At 32.8% G+C, this 16,676-nt stretch overlaps 2 protein-coding genes across 3 annotated transcripts; both read left to right on the top strand.

The window, feature by feature from the left end:
* The first annotated feature begins 5,212 nt into the window (after positions 1 to 5,212).
* On the top strand, positions 5,213 to 7,542 carry LOC149511088 (uncharacterized). Its single transcript, XM_089756395.1, has 2 exons — positions 5,213 to 5,720; positions 7,296 to 7,542. Exons 1-2 carry the CDS (start codon positions 5,500 to 5,502, stop codon positions 7,540 to 7,542), a joined length of 468 nt encoding a protein of 155 aa, XP_089612521.1. The 5' UTR covers positions 5,213 to 5,499.
* Positions 7,543 to 9,299: 1,757 nt separating this feature from the next.
* On the top strand, positions 9,300 to 15,668 carry LOC111279560 (holliday junction resolvase). Of its 2 annotated transcripts, none has more exons than XM_089756692.1 (7): positions 9,300 to 9,410; positions 9,641 to 9,733; positions 10,311 to 10,450; positions 10,549 to 10,638; positions 11,461 to 11,610; positions 12,507 to 14,104; positions 14,447 to 15,668. In XM_089756692.1, the coding sequence occupies exons 3-7, from the start codon at positions 10,358 to 10,360 to the stop codon at positions 15,342 to 15,344; spliced, it is 2,829 nt and encodes a 942-aa protein (XP_089612818.1). In that variant the 5' UTR covers positions 9,300 to 9,410; positions 9,641 to 9,733; positions 10,311 to 10,357; the 3' UTR covers positions 15,345 to 15,668. The 2 variants fall into 2 exon arrangements, with proteins under 2 accessions (XP_089612818.1, XP_089612819.1); XM_089756693.1 differs by having other exon boundaries at positions 9,301 to 9,410; positions 9,641 to 9,735; positions 10,318 to 10,450.
* The last annotated feature ends 1,008 nt before the right edge of the window (positions 15,669 to 16,676 follow it).

A 16,676-nucleotide genomic window follows, 5' to 3' on the forward strand; every position in this document is an offset into this window, starting at 1 on the left:
TGATTGGTCCAAAATCAATTACATGGGGCTAGACCTCATTTTCCTAACAATCTCTCCCTCTAGCCCCATTAGGAAGAGATTCATCACCATAGCAGTTTCATTTGAAACTTACCTTGGCCAAAGAACTCATTTCGACCAAGTTACTGCAGAGTTCAAGCTTTTTTCTAAGAAGTATCTTAGTCAACATATCTGATATATTCTCATAGGTATGAACTTTCTTCAACAACATCTGTTATTATTTAATCACTGAATGTAACCAGTGATATCTAATATCAATGTGCTTTGTTCTAGTATGGTACATGGCATTCTTACTTAAATTTAAAGCACTTTGACTATCACAAAATACCACATACTGTTTCTAATTCAACCTCAATTTAAGAAAAAAAAAACATTTTATCCAAAGCACTTTTTTACCTGTTTCGATTGCTACAATATACTCAGCCTCTATAGTTAACAAAGTAATACACTTCTGCAACTTAGATTGCCAAGACACAGTTCCTCATACAAAAGTAAACAAATATCCTGAAGTAGATTTTCTACCATCAAGATCACCTGTCATGTCAGTATCAGTATACCCTTCTAAAACTAGTTGTGAAACTTCATAAATTAAGCACATATTTTAGGTACCCCTCAAATATCTGAAAATCTATTTTATTATTTCCCAGTGAACCTTTCTCGGATTAGAAAAAAATCTGCTCATTATATCAACTGCATAAGCAATGTCAGGTCATGTATAAACCATAAGATACATTAAAGAATCGACTGCAGAAGAATAAAGAATACTAGACATAGATAGATGCTCTTCCTTAGACATCGACAAGATTTCTTACTCAGATAAAAATGGTTGGCAAGTGAACTGCTAACTGATTTAGTATATTGCATATTGAATCTACTAAACACTCGTTCAAAATTCTTTTTCTGTGACAACCACAGCTTTCCAGCTTTCCTATCCAAAATAATGTTCATATTGAGAATTTGTTTTGCTGGACCTAAATCTTCATGTCAAAAGACTTATACAATTATTCTTTTAACCTGTAAACCATGTCAACATCTTATCTCACAACCAACATATCATCAATATATAATAAGAGAATAATAAAGTTACTATTAGTAAATTTTTTGACATACACACAATGATCTGCTACCGTTCTTTTATAGCTATAATTCATCATAAAAGAATCAAACTTTTTGTACCACTGTCACAGAGCTTGTTTTAAGCCATACAAGTTTTTTTTCAATTTGCAAGCTAAGTACTCTTTCCCTTTTTCTTCAAAACTCTCAAATTGATTCATATAAATGTCTTCTTGCAAATCATCATGCAAGAATATAATCTTAACATCAAGTTGTTCAAGCTCAATATTCAAACTAGCTGCTAATCATAGTACCACTCGAATGAAACTTATCTTCACAACTGAAGAGAAAATCTTATCAAAATCGATGCCTGATTTCTAACAAAAACCTTTTACCACCAATTGAGCTTTGTACCTCACTAGTTATCACCATCATTTTTCAACTTAAACACTCATTTATTTTTTTATGACCTTTTCCCTTTTGAAAGTTTAACAAGATCATAAGTACTATTTTTTCATAATGACTCAATCTCTTCTTTCATTGTTTTTAATCAGTGCTTTCTATTTGAAGTAACTTGCACATCTTAAAAGCTCTCTGGCTCTCTCTTTTTAGTAACTAAAATAAAATATGAACTTGGATACCTAGTAAATGGCATGTGCTCTCTAGTAAATCTCTTAGGCTAAAACTCTACACCACTTGATGCTAAAGGTAGCTCTCCCTGCTTAACATTTTTTTATGGAGAGAATTGCTCAATTTGCTCAAAACTGATTACATCTGACTCATCACTAACTGCGGCTGGCTCATTCATATTCTCAAGTTCTGTTTCTTGTTCATTTTCACCATTTGTGACTCTTTCCTGTGAAACCCTTATTGAGGTTGAAACATCACACTCAATAGTAATCCTGATAGTTTTCTTATTTTTCTCAAAGTCTATTATGATTTTTTTTCATAAAAGACCACATCTTTACTTCTGATTATCTTTCTTTTCATTAGATCCCATACCCTGTAGCCTAATTTCTTATCACCATGTCCTACAAATACACACTGTGTGGCTTTACTATAAAGTTTTGACCTCTGTTCTTTCGACACATACATAAATGTTTTACACCTAAAAACTTTAAAATAAGAGTATGAAGCGTCTTTCCCTGTCTACACTCTTTCTAGAATGTCAAAGCCTAAAAGAATTAATGTTGATCTATTAAGCAAATAACAAGTTGTATTGACTACTTCACCCTATAATGGTTTTGATAATTTTGCCATCCTTAATATATATCTGACTTTTTTCATAATGGTGCGTTTCATCCTTTTAGTTACACCATTGTGCTACGATGTTCCAAGTTCTGTCATCTCATGCCTGATCTCATATTTTGAACAATACTCTTCAAAGTCTTTGGATATGTATTACTCACCATTATCAGTCCAAATACACTTCAAGAGTAACCCTGTTATCCTTTCACCATGTATGCAATTTTTAAAAATACTACAATACCTAGCTTTTGTTTTTTAACATAGATATCCAAGTCTTACGTGAAACATCATCAATAAAAGTAATAAAATACCTGCTACCACCTAATGAGTCAACCTCAATAGGACCATATACATCACAATAAATCAATTTTAATATATTTTCTTTTCTCTGAAAACTCTTATGAAAAAAACTTTACGATGTTTACCAAACAAACAATGATCATATGAATTGAGAGACATACCTTGGTCAAGAGAATAAAAGACTACCTTGCCAAAACTTGTAACCCCTTCTCACTCATGTGTGCAAGCCTCTTGTGCCATAGGTTTGCTGAAGCATCATCCTTAATGGCATTTATCTGGTTGCCATTCAATTGTATCCATATCTTATACATTGTCCAACATAATTTTTTTTTTGCAACTACCATAGATCATTTGAGAAGCTTTCACTATCCATTCTTTTGTCGACTCTCATATCTTTTCTTATCAAGGACATTAATAACAAGTAAGTTTATTCTCATATCCGAAATGTGTCTGACATCCCTCAAAGTTAACATGCAACCTGTATTAGTTTGTACAATAATATCACCAATCCCAACAATCTACGATACACTCTTGTTTACCATCTTAGTGCAACTAAAGTTTCTTACTTTGTAAGTTGTAAACAACTCTTTCTTAAGAACACAATGATATGTCACTCTTGTATCAACTATCCATTCAATGCCAGGATTATCAATATGATTACAATCACCATATGTACAAATCAAAGTAACTGAATCACTATCTGAATTTATTACTCCAACATTACCATCATTTGAACTCTTACTTTTTTTATCTTTTCACTCTTGCTTTAAGATTTTACAGTGTCATTTTATATGATCTGCTTTATCATAATAAAAACAGTTCATTTATCTTTGGACTTGGATCTATGTTTAGACTTACTACGACCTTTTGAGTTCTAACCTCTGTTAATGTTTCTACCCCTGTTCTCTGTGACCAGAGCTTGATTCCTAGGATCCACATATTTTTGCTTTACTTTTTCATTAAGCATATTATCCTTTATCATCTCCAATGTCATTTTTTAATCAAGAGCTAAATTAAAAATAGTCACAACTAGAGTATTTCAGCTGTTTGACAATGAATTTAAAAGAAATAACGCCTTCATTTCATCATCTATCTTAAGCTCTATAGTAGTCATCCGATTAAATATATCTTAAAAATCACTCAAGTGCTCCATAATAGATCGTCCATCCCTGTACTGTAAAGTTGCAAGCTTTTTAACAAACATAACTTTATTCATACATATTTTTCTCTTATACAATGCTGTCAATTTTTCTCAAACAATGTAGGCATCTACCTCATGCTTTATATGATGGAATACTCCGATATCAACCTATTTTCTGATTGTAGCCAACGTCTTTTTGCCTAACTTCTTTCAGTTTTCATCTTTCATATTTGCTGGTTTAGTCGAATCACATAATACCGACTCATACAAATCTTTGTAGTATAAATGATCTTCCATCATAGGTTTCCAAATTTATTAATTTGATGCTGTCAATTTTATCATGAAACTTGTATCATCTTTCACGATCTCAAACAAAATTTACTTCTGTCTTGGGTTGCTTCTGTATTGATGTCTTAAAATAACACTCTCTCTGATACCACTTGTTAGGCTTGAAGCAATAAACACAATAACGTAAAAGCAATATATCGCAATAAATTGACAATAATAGATAATAATTAATAATCAACAATGCAGAAAAAATAAAGCATACCAGGATTTACGTGAAAAATCTTTCAATGTAGAGGGAAAAATCACGAACTACCAGAAAATCTTTACTATCAAATAATAGATATACAAAATTATTCTCTAGCTAAAATTAGAGCTAAGTAACAACTAAAAAGACAATTGAAGAAATCTCACCAAATAGATTACTTAACAAATACACCATGAATTTATTTTTAGAGAGCTTCAAACTTGATTTTCATCATTCAGAATGTAGAACTCTGATTCATAAATCTGTTGACAAAGTTTCAGCTCAATCAGATCATAAATCGACTTCCATTCAACCAACTTTCTCTTCTCTTTTTTCTTTCTACTTTTTCTAGTTTTTCTTCTTTCTCTTTATAGTTTGCGACACTAACTTAAAATAGCTATATCTTTTTTTATTAAGTAGCTAGAGTTCTGTAAAAAAAAAAAGATCAAAGTCTGTCTCCTTTAATTGGTCCAAAATTAATTACATGGAGCTGGACCCATTTTCCTAACAATTTAGGCATGCATTTAAGCCTTCTTCTATGAGATAGCTTCAAAATGTCGACGTTTTCAAGCAAAATTAAGAACAGCTGCATCGATAACCAATGACCCCCTCTTCAGCAAAGTCAGATCATCGATCAGCACAGGTCAAGCCCCAAGTTCGTACCTACAATTGTCAGTTGGACTGATGATGCGTGTGCTAATTACTATTGGTTCGTATCTTCTAGTGCATTATTTGTATAAATTGTTGGCATGATTTTTTTAACTGATAACTTCCATCGTGAATATATTTACTACTAGTACATCCATATATATATATATATAGTTTATACTTCATAGAAGATTGATCATTCTTCAGGATTCTGTTATCTGTATAAACAAAATTCATACAAGAGGAGCTTGGTTTATTGAAGGAATACACAGGTCACAACGCAAACGAATCTGACAATGGTCCCGGATGACACACAACACATGGCTTCCTTTAATTTCTCTTCTTTTCATCCACCTAACTCTGTGATGCCAAATTCAAAGAATTTCGCTTCTCGAGATTAATTGTTAGAGCATAGTCTCATTTTCATTTACTACCAACCCTTCATAACCCTCAGCTATCCCCTACCTTTCAATCTCCACTATATATATGAGGCAATACCATGCAAAGCTACTAACTCAAGGGAACAGCCATTCGTTTATGTCAGGAGAGGCAGAGGGAGATGAGTAAGTCGTGTGCATTTTTTGTGCTTGTTTTGGTAGTTGTGCATGCAAGTCATGCACAGAATGTGCCTGGTGATATTGGCCTCGATGGCCAGCAAACAATGATGCCTGATAGCCCAAAGGAGCAAACATTGCAAGCCAACGCACCAAAGGAAGATTTGCCAAAGGGTAATGGCATTGATGACAAGAAGAGTTTTATTTATGGTGGAATCAGAGATTCAAATTACGGTCGGATAGCGGTGTAGCGGTCGCTATTTCGCGGTCGCGCCACTGTCCGCCACCGCTATTAGAGAAAAAATAGAGGAAAACTTGAATCTCATCTATATCGGATGAATCGCGGCCGTGAATTGCGGTGTAATGCTGAATAGTGGCAATAGCGGTCCGCTATTGCCGCTATTCCTATTTTCATTCAAAAAAAAAATCGCTTCAACATTCTGGTGCAGGCAATTCGTTAATATTCACTGCTGGGAAGTGAGGTTTTTTTTACCTTTTGATGTGACTTCCAGTTCAGGAAATGATCGAGGCATTAAATTTGCACCTTGATCTTCCTGCTTATTGAATAGCCGGGTGAACGAACATCCACATGCCGGAGAGGAGCGGGGAAGAGCTTAGAATAAGAATAAAAAGATTACTATGAAGGCACTGAAGATTCCATTGCTGTGGTCAATCAATGCTTAAAAGAATTTGAAACACATTGGCATCTAAGCCACAGAATGACGAGCTGCGCATAGCATTTTCACACTAATGGGAAACAAAGTCGAGGATGCTAAATTGCTTCTGTTTAAAGACTTAAAATAAAATCAACAAGAAAAAAAATAAACATCAATTTACAAATTCAAAAAAAAAAATCACAAAACTTAAACTTTTAAAAATATCAATTCTCTCAAATTTAATTTCAATCAAAATCAAGTACATGCAATTTAAGGTAAACAATTAATTCAATACTCAAATTACCTTTTTTATTAATTTCTAAATTTATCGTGATTTTGTATGTTTAGGATTAGATTGGATTATGAGACATTGGTAGAAAGAGGCAGGAGTTATTGGGACTTAAAATGAGAGACAAGAGATGAGAGTGAGATTTGAGGTTGACGGAAGCAAACAGATATCACACACCAAATAAAAAGAGAACTGAGAGATGGGGATGAGGATTAAGGTTTGGAGAAAAAAAATTATTGAATGCAAGGTGAAGGGATGAAAAGTTGTGTGGGTCTATGCAATTTAGTCAAAAGGCAGAGGAAGTAGACTTGAAGCTATTATTGTTGAAAATTTCCCTCAACATGAAGGCTGCCAAGTTTAATTTATTGTAAGTTCATAAAAAACAATTCTCTTAACTCATAAATAATAATGCTCTTACTTAATTTATGAATGTCTAATCACTTATTATTTGATTTATGCATAATATAGTTCGATAATAATTTGATGAGTACGGTAATTAAATAATTAAATATATTATTCATTATGATTATTTATTTTTTACATGTTTATTTATCTCTTGTTATTTTTTAATTATCATATAAATAATTTTTTAAATATAAATATTTTACTATAAATATTTTTTTAAAATAAATAAAACACATGATTTGATATAAATTATTTTAAAAATCATAAAATGAGAGGTTTTATGATTAATAATTAAAATTATTATATTTTATAGTAAGTTGAGCAAAATTTAAAAAAATTCACGACCGTAATAACCGCAATGACCGCGAAGGTCTTCGTTACATCCGCAACCGTGATAAACGTGATGCGATCGAAAACGTGACCGCTACCGCAATTTAAATCCCTGGATGGAATTGGGGATGGGCGGCTATGCTGGCGTGGCTAGCGGTCTGCCTTTTCTTGGTGGACTTGGTGGGATTGGGAAATATGGTGGAATTGATGGTGCAGCTGGAATAGGTGGTTACAAAGGCATTGGTGCTGTAGGCGGTTTAAGTGTGGCGGGAAGTTTAGGCGGTGGAGCAGGTGTATTTGGTACAGCTGGTGCTGCTGTAAATAGACTTGGTGGTGCAACTGGCAGTGGCATTTTGCCATGTGCTTGATGTTTGGTAGAATGTTTTCTGATGTCTAAATTTCTCCAGCTTTCCTCATTGCTTTCTTCCTTGATTAGACATTGTTGTCAGATGTTAATATCCATGTCTAGTTTTTTCCGTAGTGGTTTCTTTGGGAGACAACAGGGTGGTTGTTACTCGTACCTGTTGCAGTACTGTTTATCCCTGCAGCTTTCGTCAATGCATGATATGTAATTGTATCTCTCTATCTGTCCGGGAAATTTTGGGAATTAACCCGGAATTTAACTCGATTACTTTCAAAATTGATATTTGTATGTACTTAATTTTATTGGAAACAATTCGATCCAATAATAAAAAATTTTCAATTAACTTTTAAGAAAAAATCCACTTTGCAACGAGCTTTTTCAATTCTTTGGTCCCTAATAAAATGAGAGTCGATTTACATGGAGGAAAACACAAGCAAAAAATTACTCCATTCCACTGCCATTCTCACACAAAAAAATCCAGACTTCCCACCACCATCGAATAACCATCACCAACAACCAACAATACGAGCAAAAATAATTCACAAAAACCCACTCTTGCTTCCAGTCAAGACCCCATACCCGAACCCTATCAGCAATACACCAAATTGTCATAACCCATCACCATTAAACAGCCACCACAAACATAAAAATATGAGTTGTCCCAATAAAGGTTGTGCAAGTGTTTAAGGTTTAGGACCTGATTGTAAAGCATTTGGATTCGAATCCTATGGTCTCCTATTGGTAAGTGATTTATAAATTTGAAAAGTCTCAAAAGATCCGTAAATCTTACTTGTAGCTTGACGGTGTACTCTCACCTTGGAGATAGAGTAAGCTCTCTGACTCTTAAACTTTTTTCGATCCAAAAAGATATGAGTTGACCGTATTGATTTAACTCTTAATAAGTATAAGTCGCACTAGCACAACTCATATTATAAGTGAACTACATTGGTATGACTCCAAATTGCATCATTGAATTCTATTGGATTAATTTAATTTGTTTATTTTAAGAATGGCAACTGAATATTTGTTATTTTTATATATTTGTATCCAAGTTTATTTAAGATTATAATATTTAAATTCATTTAAATATCTGTTTAAGTTTAATATTATTATTCAAATTTAAATCTGTTTAAATAAGTATTATCTATTTAAATATTCGAATTCGTTAAAATATCAATTTATTTAAATTTTTGATGAAAACATAAAATAAACAAAAAATTAATTTAAATTTTAAGTTCACTTTTAATTAATAATAAATAAAAAATATTTTTTAAAATTTGAAATATTTTACAAATATATAATTTTATATATTTTACATATATAAACAAGTAATGGATTTGGTTATGGATATCCATTATTATTTATTAAAATTTAAATGAATTTAAATATTAAATATTTAAGGGATATTATTTATATCAACTCTGAATACGTCAAATATAATAAATTTTTTTTTTTCAAATCCGTTAATTATCCATTTATAATTATCCGAATCCAATATAAATTAATCGAATAATAACAAACATCTATTTATTTACTATCCATCACCGTCTTTGATTTATTTTGTCACTTTTAATTATACGTGACTTTATTTCGGTCATATCAATTTTCAAATAACAAAAATATTAAAATACATAAACTTTAGGCAAATCATGAAATACACAAATTTTTAAGGGGCGAAGCCTAAATTACTATTTTCCTCACTAAGGGCGGGAAACTTGAAACAAGTAAAAATAAAAAGAGGGATAAATCGAAAATCCAAACAGTCCTCAAAACCTGGAAAAAAAAAAAAAAACACAGAGAGAGGTAGAGATGGAGAGCTCGAGTTCGAGCAGCGAGCTACAGAAGCTTGTAGAAGCCATAAAAATTTCAGAGGTAAGCTTTTTAAAATTTTTTTTTTTTTCTAAATCTACCTTCCATTTCATTACCTTTCCATTTTTTTAGTTTAGTAATTCAAGAGCTTAGCTATGGTTAAGTATGTGAGGAAAAAAAAATTTATTATCCTGCGATCGTTCTCTGTCTTTCTTGCTGTTATGGAAATAGTAATGTTCTGTTTGGTTCCTGAGAAATTGTTAAATGAGAATTTTAAATATCGTACATTGCAGGTGATTGAAGGCCGAGCTGAACTGATTGCCAAATTGGCAGATTTACGTTTTTCTGAGCAATCTGATGTGAAATCTCTTGTTGAATCCCTAATTGTATCCATTTTATTGCTGTTTTCTTATAATTAGTTTTTTTTTCTAATTTTTGTTACATAATTTGATTTTTGGCAAAAGGGTAAAAAAAGCACCTAAACTAAAATTCGATAATCATCCAATCTCTTATTATTATTATTATTTTTTTTTTTTTTGCAATCAATTAAACCTTCAAACATCTATTTGCATCAATTGAGTCTATATTAGGGAAAAAAATAGTTAACTGTTTCTGTTCAATTGAGGATTTAATTGAGTGAAAATAGATGTATAAGAATTCAATTGGGTGAAAATAAATGTTTAGGGGTTCAATTGATTCAAAATAGAAGGTTCGGGGATAGATTGATCTCAATAAAATATTAGGAGCTTAAATGATTATTAAATTTTTGTGTGAGGACTTTTTTGGCCCTTATGCCTTTATTTTTCTATTTCAATCATGCAAAAATTTCCCCAAATATTTACATTTGCAGATGAAGAATTTCTGGCAAGGATTTTAAGCTTACGCGATTTTGATAGATTTCTTCTTGAATAAGATTTGGTTGTCTCCTTGGCTTGGCATGTTATTTTCTTTCCTTGACAAGAGAATGGACATTTTGGGAAGATTATACTTGCTTGGATGTTTCACAGTGCATGTTAAACAAGGCTGTTTTGAATGTGGCTGCAAAACATCTTGATTCAGATATTTCCGGATGTTTATTACAGTTTCTTTTACTTGGAACAAAGGTATGTTTCTTTCAATTTGCTTTATATGTTAGAATTCTCATTTCTCACTTTGCTTGCTTGAATGAGACTCAATGCCAGTTTCTTTATGTGTGTTTTAGGCAAGCATATGGTGTGGGAAACATCTCAAAATGACTGCTATGTCAACTGAGGAATCTCCAGAAGAAGAACATTGCAGCTTCTTTTACCAGGTACATGATCCTTGATAGTTTGAGGCATCATTCTCTTGTGAAGAAAAGTTGTTAGTTGTCACCGCATTTTTTTCCTCTTGATAAAATAAACAAGGGCTCATCTTTGCAAATATGCTAGTATGACTCTGTCATTTGTTTTTTTTCCTATCTTCTACCAGTAACTTTTTATTTTCAAATTTTGTTGGTCTTGAGATGATTACTTGCATGGGAGTGTCTGAGATTTTTATTATTGTTGATTACTTCCTGAATTCAAATCAATTATGCTATATTCTTCTTATTTCATGTTGAAGGCAGGCTTGGTGATTTATGATTTGATTTAAATGTTACCCAACATGAAGTTGAGCATAGGTTCTGCTTATATTGTATAATTAACTATGCATTGCGTGCCTGAATCTGATGGTGTAGTAATGTCAAGCTACAGTTAAGGTAACTCTTTTCTTTGTTTCCTTGCTTGAAAGCAGTCAGCCCAAGGTAGAGTGTGAATATCATAATGATGCATTAGAAAATGCTTTGAGGTACCTAAGGGTTACTCCTATTTGAGCATGCATATCATGCTAAACTACTTCATTTACACTTCTTGACTCTAAATCCCTGTTGCTTGAGAGTTAAAGATTTCTCTCTTTCCATGACAAATATTATCCCCTTTTAGAGGAAAATTTTAAGAGTTTTGCATTTGGTGTTGACTGTTGAGAAACTTGTGTTGGTCTTCTAATATGAAATGCTTGCATTTTCTTAGATTCTGAAACTCTGTAGTCATCTTTCCTGGGTATGATACTATCTTATAAATTTTCTGTCATTGACTTTGTAAACTTAATTTTGCAGCTGCTACTGGATTTTTTGCGCTTCTCTGCTTCTAGCTTTTCATCTATGACAAGATACTCAATTGTAACTGATAAGGCATCAATGGAGATTGTTGAAAAATTCATTCTAGAACAGTTGAATCTAACAAAAGATGCAATATCTGAAATTAAGGTACCTAATTCTTGCTTTTTTTTTTTTTTTTTTTTCATTAATTATCAAGGGGTGTTCACATAGGGGAGTTGAGCTGCTTTATCATCTTAAAAGTTTGTTAGTACTGAAGCATGCATTATTGGATACTAGAATTTGCTGCATATACGGCAAGTAGCTAGGTGTCAATTGCACAACCTTCAGTTTAGACTTTAGATTAAAAAAACCATTGTTGAATACAAAATGTCAGGCTTTGGGAAAAGAATCAGAGTTAATTATCAGATGTGCCTACTTTGAGATTGAACTTTAGGCTTTTGCATTAGTGGTCTCAATATGTGAATATGTAGCTTAAATGTGGTTAATGTGGTTCACTTGATAAATGTAGGGAGATTTCTGGAAATAAGAAAAGTGGCTTGTTTAACTGTTTCCAATCTCTTTCTACTTTAGTTATAAATCTGACAAAGAATAGTCCAATGTTGTCTCCGATCTCTGTCCTTTCCTTAACAAAGTTTATAAACATACATTCAGAGAATCAAGCTCAAGGTGGGGTTGAAATTTTATTTAAGATGTCTTTCAATTTTGTAAGTTAACCTGAATTTTTATCTCTTTACTAGTCAATTGGTTAAGCTTCAGCACTTCCTCTCTTTGTTTAAGATGGCAAATTTCAACAACTGCAATTTCTCTCCTTCATATTGTTGTCTCTCAATCTCTCAATATAGATCATATGTTTTCTTTCTAAATTTGTGGAAATGGTATTGGTACAATTCAATTAAATATCAAAACATGTAGCATGGAGCTATTTCATATCTGAAAGCATATTTTATGAAGAAATTGAATTTGCTTTCTATCTGTGCTTTCTGTTATCTGAAGAATCTAGTTGGCATCATCTGCTGCTGAAGTTTTGAAAATTTTTCAAACAGAATATTGACTCAATTGGTGCAGAGGTTTTAAAGACTGCACAAGCAGTCATTGATGCTGTCATAAGACTCTGCAAGGAGTATTCACAAGTAATTAATTGGGAGTTTTCTGGTGCAGAACCTGACAATAATGAGAATGGTATGGACTGTGAACAGGCATGTATTAAGAATCATTTTATGAACATAACAACAGTTACAGTAGAAAAGTTGTTTGAATTGGGCATTCTTGCTGCAAATGATGGTGGAAGTCTCGTAGCCATTCTTAATGTGTCATGGAAAGGTTTGGTTACCTTGCTTCAGCTAGCCAAGGGCAAATTGCCAGTAAAAGTGAAAGTAGCGGATATCATTGTGACTTTAATTTCACTCATCAATGGTTCTCTGAAATGTGCAGCTGAGGCTTGGTCTTCTTCTCAAAAGGAGACTGTTTCCATAAATGAAGCTAGAAGGATATTTGTTCCAATAAAGTTTTACCTGATTAATGCAGTAAAATTAGCTTCCCTATATCCGTGCCAGGCATATCTGGTTTATAGAGACTTAGCACTCTGTGTCTTGACGATCTCAACCTTTAAGTTGTTAGTGAGCCATGAAAAGCTATTGAAAAATGTCAGCGAAGTGATGGCTGAACTTTTGGAAAAAACATCCTTGGATTTGCTTAGTTCTTTGCTAAATTCAAATGATGTGAAGCAGGAATTCAAATATGAACTTCTAGATTGGTTATTCTTTGACGACTGCAGGTCAGATGCTGTTAATGAAAATCCAGTTAGTAAATGTAGCATGACTTCAATGGATGAGATCTTTTCAGTGAGTTATGAAGCTATGCCTAGGTCAAGAGTATTGTTGCTTGGTCAAGTGGCACTTTTTTCCAGTTTTCTGAGATACTCCTTTGATTTTGAGGAAGATGTAAAACTTATGATAGCTAGAAAACTTGGTTGGTTTATGAATTTAATAATTGATGAAGACATTTATTCTTCCATTCTTGTTTCGCAGATCCCGGTATTGTATGTTTCAGGAAAAACTGTTGAATTAATTTGGGGGCCCATGTTTTCAATTCTTTTGCATGCCTTAAAAACCTTCATGATAGTGGTATCTTCAACTTTAGCTTGGGAGGAGTTAGGGTCTTTCCTGGTTAAGAATTTCTTTCATCCTCATTTCCTTTGCTCAGAAATCATGATGGAACTTTGGTGCTTTTTGGTTCGGCATGCTGAGATGGAGTTGGTGAATGGCTTCATTGTTGAGCTATGTGCATTAATGAAATTAGTAGCATCTCCAGAATCAGTTTTTGTTCCAGCTTCTAATCTCAGAAAAATGGCGAGATCAATCTGCATGTTTCTCTCATTCAGCACCACATCAGTGGTGGATTGTGTTTACAATTCTGTGGTGGGCAACGATAGATCTCAGTTATCATCAATTTTATATGCAGCCTTGCTTTTGGAAGGCTTTCCACTGAGCAAGCTATCACAAAAAATGACAAGTATTGCTAAAGAAAAAATCATTTCTGATTATTTTGATTTCATTGATAGTTTTGATGACAAATCATTGACTGTCTCCTCTTCTGAATATGGGGCTCCAGTTTTTGCGCTATCTGCTTCATTGCAGTCACAGTAAGTGTCGGCACTCTGTTTATTCAGTAATGATTTGCTAACTGTTTTATTCAAATTGAAAATAGAAGTGGCAATATTTTTTAGAAGTTTCTAATTATTTTCCTGCAAACTGAATAAAAGCACATATTTCACTGTACGTGCAAGTACTCTGATTTTCTCAGATAAAGAATTCTATGTCCACTCATTTGATGTGCTTTGCTTGCATGTTAATGTAGTCTTCTTTCATTTCTCCCATAAAGATCTGTCCAAAATGTTTTCTTCTAACAACCTTTTGATTCTATTTTTGACATATCAAATTGATTCATGAGTTACAATACTGAATGAAAATACTATTTCATGCAGCCAGGTTACCATGTCTGACATTGACATGAAGACCTTGAAGTTCCTAGTTGCTATTGTTTGTGGTTATAGGAATTCTGTGGACAAATTCAAGAAGGAATTTTGTTGTAAGCTTTTGAGTCAAACATTAGGGATTGTCTCAAATTTGAGTCACCTATATGCAGCTAAAGAAATGGAGGAGGTCATCTTGGAGCTTCACGATCTGTTTGTTTCAGGGCCAGCAGCTTCAGATACTCTGTTGCATCAATGCAAACCTGGATTGGCACTTTTCTTGGCTGGACTTAGTAACATGGGGATGTCGGAAAGTGATGATTGTGCTAAAAGCTCTGCTGTGTGGGAGTTGTATCACATGCTTTTGAGAGAGCGACACTGGGCATTTGTTCATCTAAGCATTGCAGCTTTTGGATATTTTGCTGCTCGTACTAATTGCAATCAGCTATGGAGATTTGTGCCCCGAGATGCAGCCCTTTCATACGATCTAGTGACAGGAAATGAGGCGAATGAAGAAAGATTTATGTCTGAATTTAAGGCTTTTCTTGAGAAAGAAATGGCTCTTCCTGCTGTTATAAACAGCTCCGAGCAACAGGGGCTACTTCTTGAGGAAGGCTTTGCTCTAAAAGAAAAGGTTCGGAAGGTCTCAAATGTCAATACAGATGTTGCAAGATGTGATATCATGGAGATTGATGATGAAAACCAATCAATCAAGAGAAGGAAACTTCCTGATGGAATTAAAAAGGGAGTGGAACTATTGCATGATGGCTTGAAAATTATCAGTGGCAGTCTTACCCAGTGGCAACCAAATCACATAGAGTCAGCTGAACTTCATGACAAGTTCTTGACTCACTTTTCTAGCCTTGAAAATGTGATTTCAAACTTGCTTGTTCTTAGTGGCAGTGATTAAGTCATTATTTAAGGCCTTTGCATGCATCGGTATTGTGATCACAGGACTTGACGAGTATTGGGTTGCTGAATTCATATTGTATAGGAAGCATAGCAGCGAATGGATGTGACATTGTGACTGAAATGAGTTATAAACAGGTAAAAATGTTACCTTCTCATCAAATTACTCCTATGCTTCAGCAATTTTAATCTTGCCAGGGATGGTTCCATTTATCAGATGTTGTAAGACATTTATGTATGAAGCTGGTTCTCTAACCTAAATCGTAAACGTAATCATGTTATACACAATGAAATTTGTGGTGAAATGATAATATTCCTTTTCTTTATGCTATGTTTTGCAATCTATTTATAGGAGTTCCTTTTCATTGACTTATTTTTTTATATTTTCTTGCTGGAGTTGTGTTTTTTCTGTCTATTTTCCATAAGAAATGGTACTGATTTCTAAAATTCAATGATTTTTTTATGATAGCTTAACTGTTTAAGTTCTTTGGTAGTTGGTTGTGTCGAGGATTTGAGGATGTGTTTAGTCCAGCCTATACTGGAATATTTGATTCTCTTAGCATCATATGTGTTAGAAGCAAGACATTGAAAACCTTTGGTGTTTTTTTTTTTTCAATGTTTAATGGAACTGTCTAGAGACGACAATGGGTTATGTTGGGTGTATTTTTGTTCATCCTGAATTCGATTTGATTTTATAGTAGTAATATTCGAACTTAATCTAATAATAAAATAATATTTTTAATATTTGATCCTTTAAACTCGTAATTAATTCGATTTAATTTAAAATTAATCAAACATTAATTTTTAAATATAAATATAAAATTAAATATACATAAAATATATAAAATTAAATAAATAATAAAAAATAATATATTTATTGAATTAGGTCGGTATAAGTTTACATAAAATTCAATTAGATTTAACATGAAACTTGATTTTCAAAAAAAAAAAAAAACCTTTTAGGATTGGGTTGGATAGAACTAGATAAATACGAATTAAATTATTAATTTTAAAATTGTCTCGTGATCATACATAAAAACAAAAATGTTAGGTCAGTCTTGATTTAACTTATTGTTGAGTGGTAAAGTTCCCTGTCATAGTTAAACTATTGAACAACATGATTGGAGATGTGCTTGCCAAAAAATCAATGTCTAAATCATCAATTCCGGGTCTATGATTTCTCTGAGTAGCATTATCAATCCTCGTGATTCTGCCGTTAAAGATGGAAACAATACACATGGAATTTCTTGTGTGGGCTTGAATGTACCAATAGTTCGAATTGATACAGAAACAAATAAGATAAAGTCGACATTTATCATGATATTCTTACAAA

Source organism: Durio zibethinus, chromosome 27 (assembly GCF_047325235.1).
Source record: "Durio zibethinus cultivar Kanyao isolate XHJ-2024 chromosome 27, ASM4732523v1, whole genome shotgun sequence".
Taxonomy (NCBI): domain Eukaryota; kingdom Viridiplantae; phylum Streptophyta; class Magnoliopsida; order Malvales; family Malvaceae; genus Durio; species Durio zibethinus.